The sequence below is a fragment of the Zalophus californianus genome, chromosome 4, assembly GCF_009762305.2.
Source record: "Zalophus californianus isolate mZalCal1 chromosome 4, mZalCal1.pri.v2, whole genome shotgun sequence".
Classification (NCBI taxonomy): domain Eukaryota; kingdom Metazoa; phylum Chordata; class Mammalia; order Carnivora; family Otariidae; genus Zalophus; species Zalophus californianus.
In genome coordinates, this window is record NC_045598.1 from 61,531,672 (window position 1) to 61,547,795 (window position 16,124).

Genomic DNA, 16,124 nt, shown 5'->3' on the forward strand with positions numbered 1-16,124 from the left:
AGTTAATATCTCCAGTGTTGAAAGTAGCCTTCCCATGATGCCCCTGGATTTACATTACAAAATTGTGATTCTAGTAGTTGCTCTGAGTCACTGACAGGTACTATGTGTCACAACATCCAAGTTGGTAGTCTTTTTAAAAGCATGTGAAGACAAGGTCAGACATTTTCTAGGAGCCTGAATGAGAGTCACCATGAGCATAAAATACATCTATAGAATTCTCAAAGTCAGGAAATTTTACAGGTTATCAAATGTGAGAGATTGAGGAAGGTCAAACTTGGTTTGAAAATTGTGCTAAAATTCTCCCAAGATTTAGACTATGCAGGGGAAGTTGTACACTCAGTGACCTTGTTAACAATAGTAATAATAATAAAATAACCATTTATTGATAACATATGTGCTAGGTACTACAGTAAGCCCTAACCTCGTGTATTCTTCACAACAATATAATCTCTATGCATTATTTTAATCATTTCATAACTGAAGAAATTACAGCTTGAAGAGGTTTAATAACGTGTCCAAATTGGAGGGGAGAAAAAAAACTACTTAAGAGGCAGAAGCAGGATAGGATTTCAATCCTCATATAAATACAAGGCCCAAACTTTTAAGGATTACCTACACTGCTGAAATTATTTTCCACTTTTAAAACATCAAAACATGGCAGATATTGCTGTATAATATTAGAAATACGTTGAAAAACTAATTTTCTCAAGGGTTTATTGCTACAGAGGAGCTCCCAAGCCTTTTCTTCTTTCTGCGTTTGCCATTAAGTTCATTATAGTTAGCTCAAAAGATACTTCCTTCCCTGTTCTTCTTTTAGGCTGAAGGTTATATATTTCTTTACATTTAACAGAAGGCTTCCCTTTCCTTCCCCACCGAATACTTTGTTTTCTGTCTTTTGATCTTATTGTGTGTTTTCATTGCTGGATAATGGAAGGACCAGGAAAGAAAAGCCAGTGCAGCTCAGAGTTTCTAAATCATTGTCAATCAACATCTTCAATGGTTAGTCACAGTTTCCTTCCCTTTTTATTTATGGACACTGATTTCCTACAAACTTTAAGAGAAAAATCCCAACCACCTAGGTTTAAAAGCAGAGTTCAGCTCTTCAGAAAACATGTACTATTTGAAATCATAACCACAGAGAAGACCTCTGTGAATGCACTTGTAAGTCTGGGCTGCTGAGTGCACTTTGTTTAGTACTACCTATTAATTTTAATTTCTGCAAGACATCTATAATACAATTGGCTTTAAGAGTTAAGAAGCCTGGCTCAGGCAAAGGCCACACATTTCCAAGAACCATGTTATTTTGTGAAGTTCCTGCACATACCATAAAATAGGTATACCATTTACAATTAGGTTCATTTTAAACAGACATTTAAAACAGTAGTATTTTCATCAGAAATATTTTTTTGGCATCATTCATTGAACTGGGGGAAAGCGCAGATAGGAGTGAGTTAAACTCTTAGCTATTTTTCCCTGAAATCCTTGTCTCCTTGCTCTATTATTAACATTTGTAAAGATGACTCTGAGTTTATTGTACTTCTACATATAGCATTCCAAAGCAAGTTGAGGTATATTTCTCAATATGAATAAGCATGTCTGTGGACTTTGCAGCTGGGAAGTTGAACATGCAAAGCAAGAAGGTTATGAGGATGGGGATATTCTAGAATATTCTATGAAAACAAACCACTGGGCTTGCCATTGCTAATTAAAGTTTTCACTGAGATCCTTCAATGTCTCTAGATTTAGAGATTTTCTGTTTTTAGCAGCATCCTGGAAATAGCACCTTTTCTTTTCTATTTTAAATATTCCAGTAGCTTTTGAAGTGCTTAACTGGGTGCCTTGATGATAATGTCCTGAATTTATAGTACCTTTCAAGTGTAAGTACTTTACAAATGATATGGAAGTCTCCCTCACCAAAGAGGATGCTATCTCGCTAAAGCTGCTGAAGATTTAAATAGGCAGGAAGCTGCTTGAAATTGACCTGGAAGGCCAAGGATATGATCTCATTTCTACCGAAAAATGCCCTGGGAATACCAACAACTTCAAGAGGTCAAGAATTTTAGCTTTACATTCCTTTTCCAAGACTACCTTTGGCTGTCTAGGGCCCTCCTGGGGCAGTGGTCTTTGTTCAGACAAAGGCAAGGATTTTACTAATTGAATCACTAACACTACTCCTCTCCAGGGATTGTATCATAGTAAGGATCAGAGTTTAGACCTCCTTTATCTGTGAAATCTGACCCTGTCAGAGTACAAAGAAACTTTGCTTCAGGCAGAATCTGTAAAACATTGGGATTATATTCTTCTCTCCAATCTCTTATCAAATGCTACTTTTTTTTTCTTTTTGGAGGGAATTTCTTGACTTTCTCCATAAATACGATGTGAAATTTTGAATGTGAATGAGTTTACTTTCAAATGTCTGTTTTCTATTTCTCTTATACAGAAATTTTAATTCATAAAGTTTCCTTGAAAAGTTCAAATTATACATAGAACACAAAACTGCTTAACAGTCCTTAATTTAAACTTCTCTCTCTAACTTTCATATTATTTTCTCTTGACTTTAAGTATTCTTCATATGGATGCATATTCAAAATTCTTTTTCTAGGTGCCACAAAATCCTAGAAAAGACATACTTCTGAATTTATAGTAACAGGTTTCCCTTTCATACGTTTTCAAGTGAAAAATAGTAAAGTAAAAGGTGAAATTTTTAGTCATCTGAAAAACTTTTTTTTCAGCTCTGATGATGCCTTCAATAAAGTCAACTTAAATTACCGCACAGAAAATGGGCTGTCTCTACTTCATCTATGTTGTATTTGTGGAGGTGAGTGCTTGAAACTCAATACTTTCCAAACTAGTTGTAGGTATATATGGTCAATGATTTGAGCTGCTTAGTAGTCTACAAGAGAATTCTATTCATGCTCAATTTTCTTTTTTGCTTTGTCCCTACAACCCTGATAACCTTCAGTTGAATCAGTAACTACCAGGCAGATGTTCCAATTGATTTAGCTCTGAATTTAAGTTTCATTGTGTTCCTACCCTGAACCAAGTCACTTAATTTGCTTGGAAATTAAAACAAAAAAATTCAGTATTGGCCATGCCAGTCAGGGATTAGGTTAAATTCAGAAGCACTTAAAGCATTCCCTAAAATATCATCGTGCAATCACTTTACAATCTGCAGTAAAATATGTGTAAGGTAAGATAAATGCCAAAGATAAAATCTCAAAGTGAAGATTGATCAAAGTGAAGATTTAGAGTTTAATTTGGCTCGTATTTTATTCAGTTTTGTTCATTAATGTATCCCAAGCACTGGCATATAGTAGATAATACATTTTTAAATTAATGAATGATTAATATTTACTTTGTTAATACAAACTAGTATTCATTGAACTCAGGTTTTAAATAAAAAACCCTAATGCAGAAATATTGATTCTAATCATATTCCTTAAGCATTCCTACTGGAACAAACTAAACCAACTCTCCTTAACAGATCTTCAAAATTTTAAAAAAATGCTTTCCCAACCTTAGTTATTTCTTCCAGATTTCTCTGATCTAAATAAATAAGTTCTACTGCTAATGATGTTCTGAGGAATCCTGTACAACTAGATTTTTATCTAAGCCATTTTCACTGTTTATTAAACGAATTTTCATATTTTTATGTTTTAAAACCAACAGATGAGAGTACTACAGAGAAAAATGTAACATAAATGATTTAAATAAACAGCACTGATACAAAGTTCTATAAGTCTAATAGAAATGTTCACTACTAAGGACAGCTGTCAATTAATAGAAGACTTTACAAATGACCCGCAGAACAGCAGTCTGACATTTTTTTTTAAAAAAAATTATTTTTTTTCCTTTTTATTGTTATATTACTCACCATACATTACATCATTACTTTTTGATGTAGTATTCCATGATTCATTCTCTGTGTGTAACACCCGGTGCTCCATGTAGAACGTGCCCTCTTTAATACCCATCACCAGGCTAATCCATCATCCCACCCCCATCCCCTCTAGAACTCTGTTTGTTTTTCAGAGTCCATCGTCTCTCATGGTTCATCTCCCCCTCCGATTTCCCCATTCATTCTTCCCCTCCTGCTATCTTCTTCTTTTTTTTAACATATATTATATTATTTGGTTCAGAGGTACAGATCTGTAATTCAACAGTCTTGCACAATTCACAGAGCTCACCATAGCACATACCCTCCTCATTGTCTATCACCCAGCCACCCCATCTCTCCCTCCCCCAACCACTCCAGCAACCCTCAATTTCTTTCCGGAGATTAAAAATTCCTCATATCAGTGAGGTCATATGACACCTGTCTTTCACTGATTGACTTATTTCACTCAGCATAACACCCTCCACTTCCATCCACATCATTGCAAATGGCAAGATCTCATTCCTTTTGATGGCTGCATAATATTCCATTATATATATATATATATATATATATATATATATATATATATAGCACATCTTCTTTATCTATTCATCTGTCGATGGACATCTTGGCTCTTTCCACAGTTTGGCTATTGTGGACATTGCTGCTATAAACATCGGGGTGCATGTACCCCTTCGGATCCCTACATTTGTATCTTTGGGGTAAATACCCAGTAGTGCAATTGCTGGATCGTATGGTAGCTCTATTTTCAACTTTTGGAGGAACCTCCACACTGTTTCCCAGAGTGGCTGCACCAGCTTGCTTTCCCACCAACAGTGTAAGAGGGTTCCCCTTCCTCCACATCCCCACCAACATCTGTCGTTTCTTCACTTGTTAATTATAGCCATTCTGACTGGTGTGAAGTGATACCTCATGGAGGTTTTGATTTGGATTACCCTGATGCCAAGCGATGTTAAGCACTTTTTCATGTGTCTATTGGCCATTTGGATGTCTTCTTTGGAAAAATGTCTGTTCATGTCTTCTGCCCATTTCTTAGTTGGATCATTTGTTCTTTGGGTGTTCAGTTTAAGAAGTTCTTTATAGATTTTGGATACTAGCCCTTTATCTGATATGTCATTTGCAAATATCTTCTCCCATTCTGTTGGTTGTCTTTTGCTTTTGTTGACTGTTTCTTTTATTGTGCAAAAGCTTTTTATCTTGATGAGGTACCAATAGTTCATTTCCCTTGCTTCCCTTGCATTTGGTGATGTTTCTAGGAAGAAGTTGCTGCAGCTGAGGTTGAAAAGGTTGTTGCCTGTGTTCTCCTTTAGGATTTTGATGGACTCCTGTCTCACATGTAGGTCTTTCAACCATTTGGAGTTTCTTTTTGTGTGTGGTGTAAGGAAATGGTCCAGTTTCATTCTTCTGCATGGGGCTGTCCAATTTTCCCAATACCATTTGTTGAAGAGACTGTCTTATCCATTGGACATTCTTTCCTGCTTTGTCAAAGATAAGTTGACCATAGAGTTGAGGGTCCATTTCTGGGCTCTCTATTCTGTTCCATTGATCTATGTGTCTGTTTTTGTGCCAGTACCATACTGTCTTGATGATGACAGCTCTGTAATAGAGCTTGAAGTCTGGAATTGTGATGCCGCCAGCTTCGCTTTTCTTTTTCAACATTCCTCTGGCTATTTGGGGGTCTTTTCTGGTTCCATACAATATTTAGGGTTGTTTGTTCCATTTCTTTGAAAAAAGTGGAAGGTATTTCGATGGGGATTGCATTGAATGTGTAATTGTTCTAGGTAGCATTGACATCTTCACAACATTTGTTCTTCCAATCCATGAGCATGGAACCTTTTTCCATTTCTTTGTGTCTTCCTCAATTTCTTTCATGAGTATTTGATAGTTTTCTGAGTACAGATCCTTTGCCTCTTGGTTAGATTTATTCCTAGGTATCTTATGGTTTTGGATGCAATTGTAAATGGGATTGACTCCTGATTTTCTCTTTCTTCTGTCTTGTTGTTGGTGTATAGGAATGCCACTGATTTCTGCACATTGATTTTATATCCTGCCATTTTACTGAATTCCTGTATGAGTTCTAGCAGTTTTGGGGTGGAGTCTTTTGGATTTTCCACATAAAGTATCATATCATCTGCAAAGAGTGAGAGTTTGACTTCTTCATTGCTGATTTGGATGCCTTTTCTTTTAATTGTCTGATTGCTATGGCTAGGATTATGTTGAATAGCATAGCAACATAGCAATACTATGTTGAATAGCAGTGGTGATAGTGGACATCCCTGCCATGTTCCTGACCTTAGGGTGAAAGCTCTCAGTTTTTCCCCATTGAGAATGATATTCGCTGTAGGTTGTTCATAGATGGCTTTTAGGATATTGAGATATGTACCCTCTATCCCTATACTCTGAAGAGTTTTGATCAGGAAAGGATGCTGTACTTTGTCAAACGCTTTTTCTTCATCTATTGAGAGGATCATATGGTTCTTGTTCTTTCTTCTATTAATGTATTGTATCACAATGATTGATTTGCAGATGTTGAACCAAAACTGCAGCCCAGGGATAAATCCCACTTGGTCATGGCGAATAATCCACTAATGTACTGTTGTATCCTATTGGCTAGTATTTTGGTGAGAATTTTTGCATCCATGTTCATCAAGGATATTGGTCTGTAATTCTCCTTTTTGATGGGGTCTTTGTCTGGTTTTGGGATCAAGGTAATGCTGGCCTCATAAAATGAGTTTGGAAGTTTCCCTTCCATTTCTATTTTTTGCAACAGTTTCAGAAGAATAGGTATTAATTCTTCTTTAAATGTTTGGTAGAATTACCCTGGGAAGCCATCTGGCCCTGGGCTTTTGTTTGTTGGGAGATTTGTGATGACTGCTTCAACTTCCTTAGTGGTTATAGGTCTGTTCAGGTTTTCTATTTCTTCCTGGTTCAGTTTTGGTAGTTGATACATCTCTAGGAATGCATCCATTTCTTCCAGGTTATCTAATTTGCTGGCACATACTTGTTCATAATGCGTTCTTACAATTGTTTGTATTTCTTGGGTGTTGGTTGTGATCTCTCCTCTTTCATTCATGATTTTGTTGATTCGGGTCATTTCTCTTTTCTTTTTGATAAGTCTGGCCAGGGGTTTATCAATCTTGTAAATTCTTTCAAAGAACCAGCTCCTAGTTTCGTTGATCTGTTCTACTGTTCTTTTGGTTTCAATTTCATTGATTTCTCTCTGATCTTTATTATTTCTCTTCTCCTGTTGGGTTTAGGCTTTATTTGCTGTTCTTTCTCCAGCTCCTTTAGGTGTAGGGTTAGGTTGTGTATTTGAGACCTTTCTTGTTTCTTGAGAAAGGCTTGTATTGCTATATACTTTCCTCTCAGGACTGCCTTTGCTGTATCCCAAAGATTTTGAACAGTTGTGTTTTCATTTTCATTGGTTTCCATGAATTTTTTTTAATTCTTCTTTACTTTCCTGGTTGACCCATTCATTCTTTAGTAGGATGCTCTTTAACCTCCATGTATTTGAGTTCTTTCTGAATTTCCTCTTCTGATTGAGTTCTAGTTTCAAACCTTTGTGGTCTGAAAATATGCAGGGAATGATCACAATATTTTGGTACTGGTTGAGACCTGATTTGTGACCTAGGATGTGATCAATTCTGGAGAATGTTCCATTGGCACTAGAGAAGAATGTGTATTCTGTTGCTTTGGGATGGAATGTTCTGAATATGTCTGTGAAGTCCATTTGATCCAGTGTGTCAATTAAAGTCTTTATTTCCTTTTGATCTTTTGCTTAGGTGATCTGTCCATTTCAGTGAGGGGACTGTATAAGTACCCCACTATTATTGTTTGTTGTCGATGTATTTCTTTGCTTTTGTTATTAATTGCCTTATATAATTGGCTGCTCCCATGCTAGGCGCATAGATATTTACAATTCTTAGATCTTCTTATTGGATAGACCCTTTAGTAGGACATAGTGTCCTTCCTCATCTCTTATTACAGTCTTTGGTTTAAAATCTAATTTGTCTGATTTAAGGATTGCCACCCCAGCTTTCTTTTGGTGTCCATTAGCATGGTAAATGGTTTTCCACCCCCTCACTTTCAATGTGGGGGTGTCTTTGGGTCTAAAATGAGTCTCTTGCAGACAGCATATTGATGGGTCTTGTTTTTTAATCCAGTCTGATAGCCTTTGTTTTGTTTGGGGCATTTAGCCCATTTACATTCAGGGTAACTATTGAAAGATATGAATTTAGTGCCATTGTATTGCCTGTAAGGTGACTGTTACTGTATATGGTCTGTGTTCCTTTCTGATCTATGCTGCTTTTAGGCTCTCTCTTTGCTTAGAGGACCCCTTTCAATATTTCTTGTAGGGCTGGTTTCGTGTTTGCAAATTCCTTTAGTTTTTGTTTGTCCTGGAAGCTTTTTTTTTTTTTTTAAAGATTTTATTTATTTATTTGAGAGAGAGAGAATGAGAGATAGAGAGCACGAGAGGGAAGAGGGTCAGAGGGAGAAGCAGACTCCCCGCCGAGCAGGGAGCCTGATGTGGGACTCGATCCCGGGACTCCAGGATCATGACCTGGGCCGAAAGCAGTTGCTTAACCAACTGAGCCACCCAGGCTCCCTTGTCCTGGAAGCTTTTTATCTCTCCTTCTATTTTCAATGAGAGCCCAGCTGGATATAGTATTCTTGGCTGCATATTTTCCTCGTTTAGTGCTCTGAAGATATCATGCCAGTCCTTTCTGGCCTGCCAGGTCTCTGTGGATAGGTCTGTTGCCAATTTAATGTTTCTACCATTGTAGGTTACATATCTCTTTCCCCGACCTGCTTTCTGGATTTTCTCTTTGTCTCGAGACTCGTAAATTTTACTATTAGATGTCGGGGTGTTGACCTATTTTTATTGATTCTGAGAGGGGTTCTCTGTGTCTCCTAGGTTTTGATGCCTGTTTCCTTCCCCAAATTAGGGAAGTTCTCTGCTATAATTTGCTCCAATATACCTTCTCCTCCTCTCTCTCTTTCTTCTTTTTCTGGGATCCCAATTATTCTAATGTTGTTTCATCTTATGGTATCACTTATCTCTCGAATTCTGCCCTCGTGATCCAGTAGTTGTTTATCTGTCTTTTTCTCAGCTTCTTTATTTTCCATCATTTGGTCTTCTATATCACTAATTCTCTCTTCTGCCTCATTTATCCTAGCAGTTAGAGCCTCCTTTTTTGATGCACCTCATTAATAGCCTTTTTGATTTCAACTTGGTTAGGTTTTAGTTCTTTTATTTCTCCAGAAAGGTTTCTCTAATAACTTCCATGCTTTTTTCAAGCCTAGCTAGTATCTTTAAAATCATGATTCTCAACTCTAGTTCCAACATCTTACTAATGTTCGTATTGATTAAGTCCCTGCCTGTTGGTACTGCCTCTTGTTCTTTTTGTTGATGTGATTTTTTTTCCATCTTGTCATTTTGTCCAGAGGAGAATAGATGAATGAGAGAACAAACTGCTTACAGGGTAACAATATCCCCAGAAAATATACACTAAACAAATCAGAAAAGACCTGAAACTGGGGGGGAAAAAAAGAAAAAAGAAAGAAAAAAGAAAAAGATAAAAACAAACAAAAACAAAACAAAACAGAATATGATCAAATATGATCAGGCTGGTGCATAGATCAGTGCCACACAGTAGATTTTGGACATATCTTGGCCTGTTAGAAGAAAGTGCCTCCCAAAATTTTAAAGAAAGAAAACCTTATATATGTACAAAAATAAGGGTTAATATGATGAAGGGATGGAATATGACTCTAAAGATGAAAATATAAAAGATTTTATAAAAGGAATTGATAAAAAGTTGGTTGAAAAAAGAAAGAATAGGATTTAAAAAAAAAAGAAGGGAGAGAATGTGATCAGGCAGGAGACTAGAACAAAGCCATACACTAGAGATTTAGGGTATATTTTGATCTGTTAGAAGAATCTCTATCTCAAAATTTTAAAGAGAGTACAACTTATATATATATGCCAAAAATAAGGGTAACTACTATGAAGGGATAGAATATGACTCTAAAAATGAAAAATAAAAAATATCTTTTAAACAAGGGATTGATAAGATGTTGGTTGAAAAAGGGAAAAAAAATTTAAAAAAAGACAGTTAAAAAAATTAACTTTGAAAGACTAAAGAATCATGGTAAAAAAATCATGAATTCTATGTGCAGTATTCCCCTAGTGCTGGAGTTCTGCCATTCTCATTGATCGGTAAACTTGGTCTTGGCTGGCTGTTCTTGCTGATCTTCTGAGGGAGGGGTCTGTTGCCATGGTTCCCAAATGTCTTTGCCGGAGGCGGAACTGCCCCACCCTTGCTGGGTCCGGGCTGAGTTATCTGCTCCGGTTTGCTCTCCGGAGCTTTTGTTCCCTGCAAGCTTTCCCTACAGCTTTGGAGGACGAGAGTGGAAATGGTGGCCTCCCAGTCTCCGCCCCAGAGGAGCCGAGAACTCAGGCCCAGCTCCTCAGTGTGCCCCCAGAGAAAAGCAGTCAATCACTCCCATCTCCCCGGTCTCTGGCTGCACTCCGTGCTCACCTGACCTGTGATCCAGCGTTTCTACATCTGGCACCCGACCCATGTGGAGTCTCTAAACCCAGCAGATCCCTGTGGTGTGCTTTTGTGGGGGAGGAAGGGGAGTCTCCCTGAATCTGCCACTTGTTGGGTCCCTGATGGAAGAGCAGTGGCCCGACTGTGCTATGGATCACAGTTTATGGCAACCCCGAGCTGAGAGCCCGCGCCTTGGCTTGGTCTCTGCAGCCGGCTTCCCTGCTCCGATACCTGGGAGGTCTGCCACACTCAGGCACCCCCGGTCTTTCTGTGACCCCAAGTGTCCTGAGACCACACTGTCCCGTGAGGGTTCCACTCCCTGCGTAGTCACTGGAGCGACGTCCCTCAGCGAAGCCAACTTCTAAATGTTCCGATTTTGTGCTCCATGGCTCTATCACTTGCCAGAAGTGGCCAATGGAGGCCCCCTCCCCTGCCATCTATCCTCCCGAATATTGCCTTGGATTCACTTCTCCGCATATCCTACCTTCCAGAAAGTGGTCGCTTTTCTGTTCAGAGAGTTGTTGCTTTTCTTTTCTTCGATCTCCTGTTGAGTTCGTAGGTGTTCAGAATGGTTTGATCCCTATCCAGCTGAATTCCTGGGACCAGAAAAAATACAGGTCTCCTCCTCCTCCACCATCTTGCTCCTACCCCTATTTATTTATTTGACAGAGAGAGAGCAAGAGCACCAGTGAGTTGGTAGGGGGAGGGAGATAAGCAGACTCTGTGTTAAGCACAGAGCCCAAGGCTGGTGATCCCAAGACCCTGAGATCATGACCTGAGCCAAAACTGAGAGTCAGACGCTTAACAGCCTGAGCCACCTGAGCTACCCAGGTGCCACAATTTGACATTTTCCATTCATCGGTGTGAATTTATCATTAAATCAAAGAGAAATTTTAAAGTCACTTGGTCTACTCCCACAATAATTTAACCTTTTTTCACTTTTCTCTTTAAGGTAACAAGTCACATATTAGAACCCTTATGTTAAAAGGGCTTCGCCCGTCTCGACTAACAAGAAATGGATTTACAGCCTTGCACTTAGCAGTTTACAAGGTACAATATTTTTGTTCCCATAATACTGTATTACAACTTAAGATGATGTGCATCTTCAGACTGCTGCTGCCCTTCTTCCTCCTCTCCTCCTCCTCCTCCTTCTTCTTCTTCTTTTTTCTTCCTTTGTGTGTGTGTGTGTGTGTGTGTGTGTGTGTGTGTGTGTGTGTGTGTGGCAAATTGGTAATCATGAAAAACATTCAGAGTGACCAGAGTATTACATTACTAGGCGAAGCTCTTTCTCTATATTGACCTGGTATCATCTATATACCAGACACACACTCTTTGTAACACTTTCCATGTTTAGCTCATTTAAGTCTCACAAGAAACCTGTAAGTGAATACTATTATTGTCCCCAAGATTACGTGGTTAGTCAGTGGGTTAGCCAGGATTTAGGAGCTGGCCGTCTGGTCCCCTTGCTAGAGCTTCTCACCAGGAGGCCAAGCTGCCTCTGTGCAGTAGAGGATGAGGTTGCGTTTGAGGATGAAAGAAGCACATTGAAGCTACATTTCTTTTTCTGCACATTTTCCTTAATTAAAAATATCTCTAGAGGCACCTGGGTGGCTCAATTGGTTAAGCATCTGACTCTCAATTTTGGCTCAGGTCATGATCTCAGGATCGTGAGAGCCAGCCCTGAGTACGGCGCCACACTGAGTATGGCTCCACACTGAGTATGGAGTCTGCTTACGATTCTCTCTCTTCCTCTCTCTCTGCCCCTCCCCCCCCACTACCCCACATGTGAGCACTCATGCAACATTCTCTCTCTCTCTCTCTCACATAAATAAATAAAATCTTTAAAAAATACCTCTAGAATTCCCTTTAGTTTCCTTTTATTTTTCCTACTTTTTCTTTAGTTTATTTCCTTGCATCAGTCCCTGTTTCCCAACTAATCTCAGTACCTGATCAGAAAGTAAATATAAAAGTGGGTTTGAAAAACTGGGATACTCACTATTGGGATAGATCCTTGAGATTGTCATAAATATAAATTTATACAATATATAAAATAAATATAAATTGTTCATTCTCTAATCATAATAAGTTTTTACTTGCTCTGTACTTCTGAGTTAAGTATTATACTAGGTTTTATATATATTATTTCTTTAACTATTAATGTAACTTAGTGAGATGCATAATAGAGTTTATTTTATAGAAAAGGAAACTGAAGGTTAAAGTTAGCTATTTAGTGAATGTCAGAATAGTGATTGGAATCAAGTGCAGTTGGCTCATACTCTCAGACTCTTATTGTTATATTGCATATTTTGTTCTTTCTCAGTTTCATGTGAATCTCTGACAGGATTTTATTTCAGTTTTGTATGTGCAGGACTTGGGAGTGGGGGCAGCTGTTGCTCAGATCAGGATCACTTCACACTACATTCCCTCTCCCAAACTTTAGAGTTTATCACGGTGAGAGGAAGAGAGCCATATTTTCCCACAATTCAGATTCACATATTCTTGTGATTCATAGTACAAATGCTCTAATAGTCATCCTTTTTTTGCGCCCAGCCAATTCCTAGTCAGTTTTATTTTGTTTTTGTTTTTTGTTTTTTCTGGGAGAAAGCGTCAGTTATGTGCTAAATTGTCCTAATCATCCTGTGAAACTTGAATTTAGGCTGAATTCAGGATGTGGGAAACTGTGTCTGATGCTGGCTTTTCTGCTGAATAGCAGGAGGTGAAAGTAGAAGAGCTCCAAGGAATAGGAAGCAAGATAAGGCAGTATGTGAAACTATGAATTCTGAATCTGACTGGGAGATTCCTTTCTATATTAGTTTTCCTAACACTTAGTATGACATAACCATAAAAATGCATTCTGAATGATTTAGTGCTACAATCTTTACAGAATTTCTTCTACTTCTGTTTATCAAAACTAAATTTCCATATTTAGAATTTCCTTTGCTTTATTTTCTGTTTTCATATATTTTACAGAAGGATATATGGACTAGCTTGTTTTTTAGCAAGTTTAAACAAATTTAGAGTCTTAGGACATAAGGTAGGCAAAAATTTTGAAAAGGCTATAATTGAGTGTATGATTATTCTACCTATTCCTTAACAAAGGCAAAAACAAATTAAATTTACAATTTCCTTTAAAACACAGAAAGAATATAAAGTAGCCATTCATACTACCATTGCATTAAATCTAGTTCTAATTATCCATTTCCTGACCTGCCTAAGAAAAAGAAAATCCATTTACATCATCACAATACAATGATCAAAATCAGAAAATTTAATATTGATGCAATACTATTATCTAATCTATAGTCCAAATTTGAATTTGGTTAGTTATATTATTAGTGTCATTTATGAAAAGCTGTTTATTTTTTTGTTGTTCAGGATTGATTCCAGAATCATTCATTTTTAGTTTTCTTGTCTCTGAATCTCTTTTATCTGAAAGAAATGTCCTTGCCTTTATTTCCTTTTCTTTTCTTTCCTCTCTTGATTTTAATATTTTGGTGCATACAGAACAGTTACTTATATATATTTATTTGGATATTTATAAATATTGCAAGTGAACTTTATTTTTTCTTACCACTCACAAAATGAATAATTTGATTTTCACATCTTTTTATTGGTCACATCAGCTGGTTAGCACTCCTCTTACTTGTTTTGTTTGTTATTGCTTTGTTTTTGCTCAGTTTTTTAAATAGGGGCTAGATTTATTGAGGTATAAATTGTGCACAATAAAATTCACAATTTTAAGTGGACAATTTGATGACTTTTAAAAATGTATAAGTCATTATACTATCATCACAGTCATGATATAGGACTTTTCTATCATATAAAAAAGTTCTCTCGTACCTTTTTTGCAGTCAATTTCCTCCTCTATCCCCCTGACCTCTGGAAACAACTATGTGTTTTCTATCAGTATAATTTTCCCCCTCTAGAATTTACCTAAATGCAATCCATTCAGTATGTTTTCTTTTATGTATGGTTACTATCACTTATCATAATACTATTGTTGTGTGTTCAGTAATTCATTTATTTTATTGTGGATCTATATTCCTTTCTATGGATATAATACCATTTGTTTAACAATATACTTGTTACGGACGTATGGGTTGTTTCCATATTTTTGCTGTTATAAATAAAGCTGCTATTAATATTCATGTACAGATCTTTGTTTGAACAGTTGTTTTTATTTCTCTTGGGCAATGCGTAGGAATGGAATTGATGGGTCATATCATAAGTGCATGTTTATTTTATAAGAAATGCCAAACTCTTTACCAAATTGGCTATATCATCTTCCATTTCCATCAGCAATGTATTTGTTTCTAGTGATTATGTTATATACTCTTGCCAACACTTGTCAATACTTTTTATTTTAGCCTTTTAATTGAATATATATTAATATTTCATGATTAATGTGCATATCTCTAGTGACTAATGAAGTTGAATCAATTTTCGTGTGCTTGTCATCTTTTTTTTTTTTTTGCTGTAGTGTCTGTTCAAATCTTTATCCCATTTTTAAATTCGGTTTATTGTTTTCTTGAATTATAAGAAAAGATCTCTATGTATTTGGATATGGGTCCTTTGTTGGATATATATTTTGAAAAATTTTCCCCAGTCTGTGGCTTGCCTTTTCATTTTCTTGTAGCAAAACTTGTATGCATTATTTGTTAACTGATTAGTGATTACACTATGGATCTTCAATAAACACATGCACTGACTATTAATATCAGTCTACTTCACTTTAAACGTAAGAACCATCCATAGTATAGTTCCACTTTATCTTCATTCTTTATACTATTGTTGCGATATACATTATATCTATACATGTTATAAATTCTAATATATGGTTAGAAATTTTCTAATAAACACTTCATATCTTTTAGAGAAAATATCTTTAATTTTCAGCAGATTGGTTATAATAAGCCTATGTATGATTTTCTCTGTTCAGTGATTTTTAGAGTCCGTTGAGCTTCTTAAATCTGTAAGTTTATGCTTTCATCAAGTTCAGAAATTTTGATCTTTATTTTTTTAAATATATATGTTAGAATGGTAATCTTTCACAGGTTACCAAGTCTCTGTTCATTTTCTTCTATCTTCTTTCTCTCTGTTCTTAAATATTGATTATTTCTAATTACTTGATTTCAAGTTCAAAAACGATTTCTCTGACATCTCCCATCTGATGATAATCTGCTAAGAGTTATTCATTTCAGATACTATACTTTTCAGTTCTAGGATTTCCCTTGATGTTAAAATATAATTTCAATTTCTCTTCTATGATTACCCATCTGTTCCTTTATTTTTCCATATTTTCCTTTAAATTCTTGATTCTATCATTAATGACTGTTTTAAATGCCTTATCTGTTGTTTCTAACATCTGGATTACCTCAGTGTTTATTTCTATTGAGTGTTTTTCTCTTGACTTCATATTACATTTTCCAGTTTTTTCACATTTTTATTAATTTTTTATCACATGTTAGACATTATGTATTATTTGTTACAATAAATCATCATGTCATCTTCCTTTAAAGGGTGTAGATTTTTTTTTTTTTTGGAAGGCAGTTACATTTCACCTAGTCAATCTTGATTTGATTTTTTGTTAGGGTGGGTCTATTTGAGTTTCAGACTTAGCCTAATAGCATACCTCTTACTCTAGGATGTGGTCCTTACTCCTGAATATGGTT

At 36.5% G+C, this 16,124-nt stretch overlaps 1 protein-coding gene across 5 annotated transcripts in view; it reads left to right on the forward strand.

Moving 5' to 3' along the window:
• TNNI3K (TNNI3 interacting kinase) overlaps positions 1 to 16,124 on the forward strand; it is a 315,373-nt gene that overhangs the window by 15,817 nt on the left and 283,432 nt on the right. For all 5 annotated transcript variants that reach the window (XR_003522330.2, XM_027606927.2, XM_027606935.2 and 2 more), the window contains exons 3-4: positions 2,733 to 2,818; positions 11,405 to 11,502. Coding sequence is in view for 4 of the 5 variants with exons in the window: in XM_027606927.2 (XP_027462728.2) it covers positions 2,733 to 2,818; positions 11,405 to 11,502 (184 nt within the window). In the remaining variant the exon portion in view is untranslated. The remainder of the gene's footprint in view (positions 1 to 2,732; positions 2,819 to 11,404; positions 11,503 to 16,124) is intronic.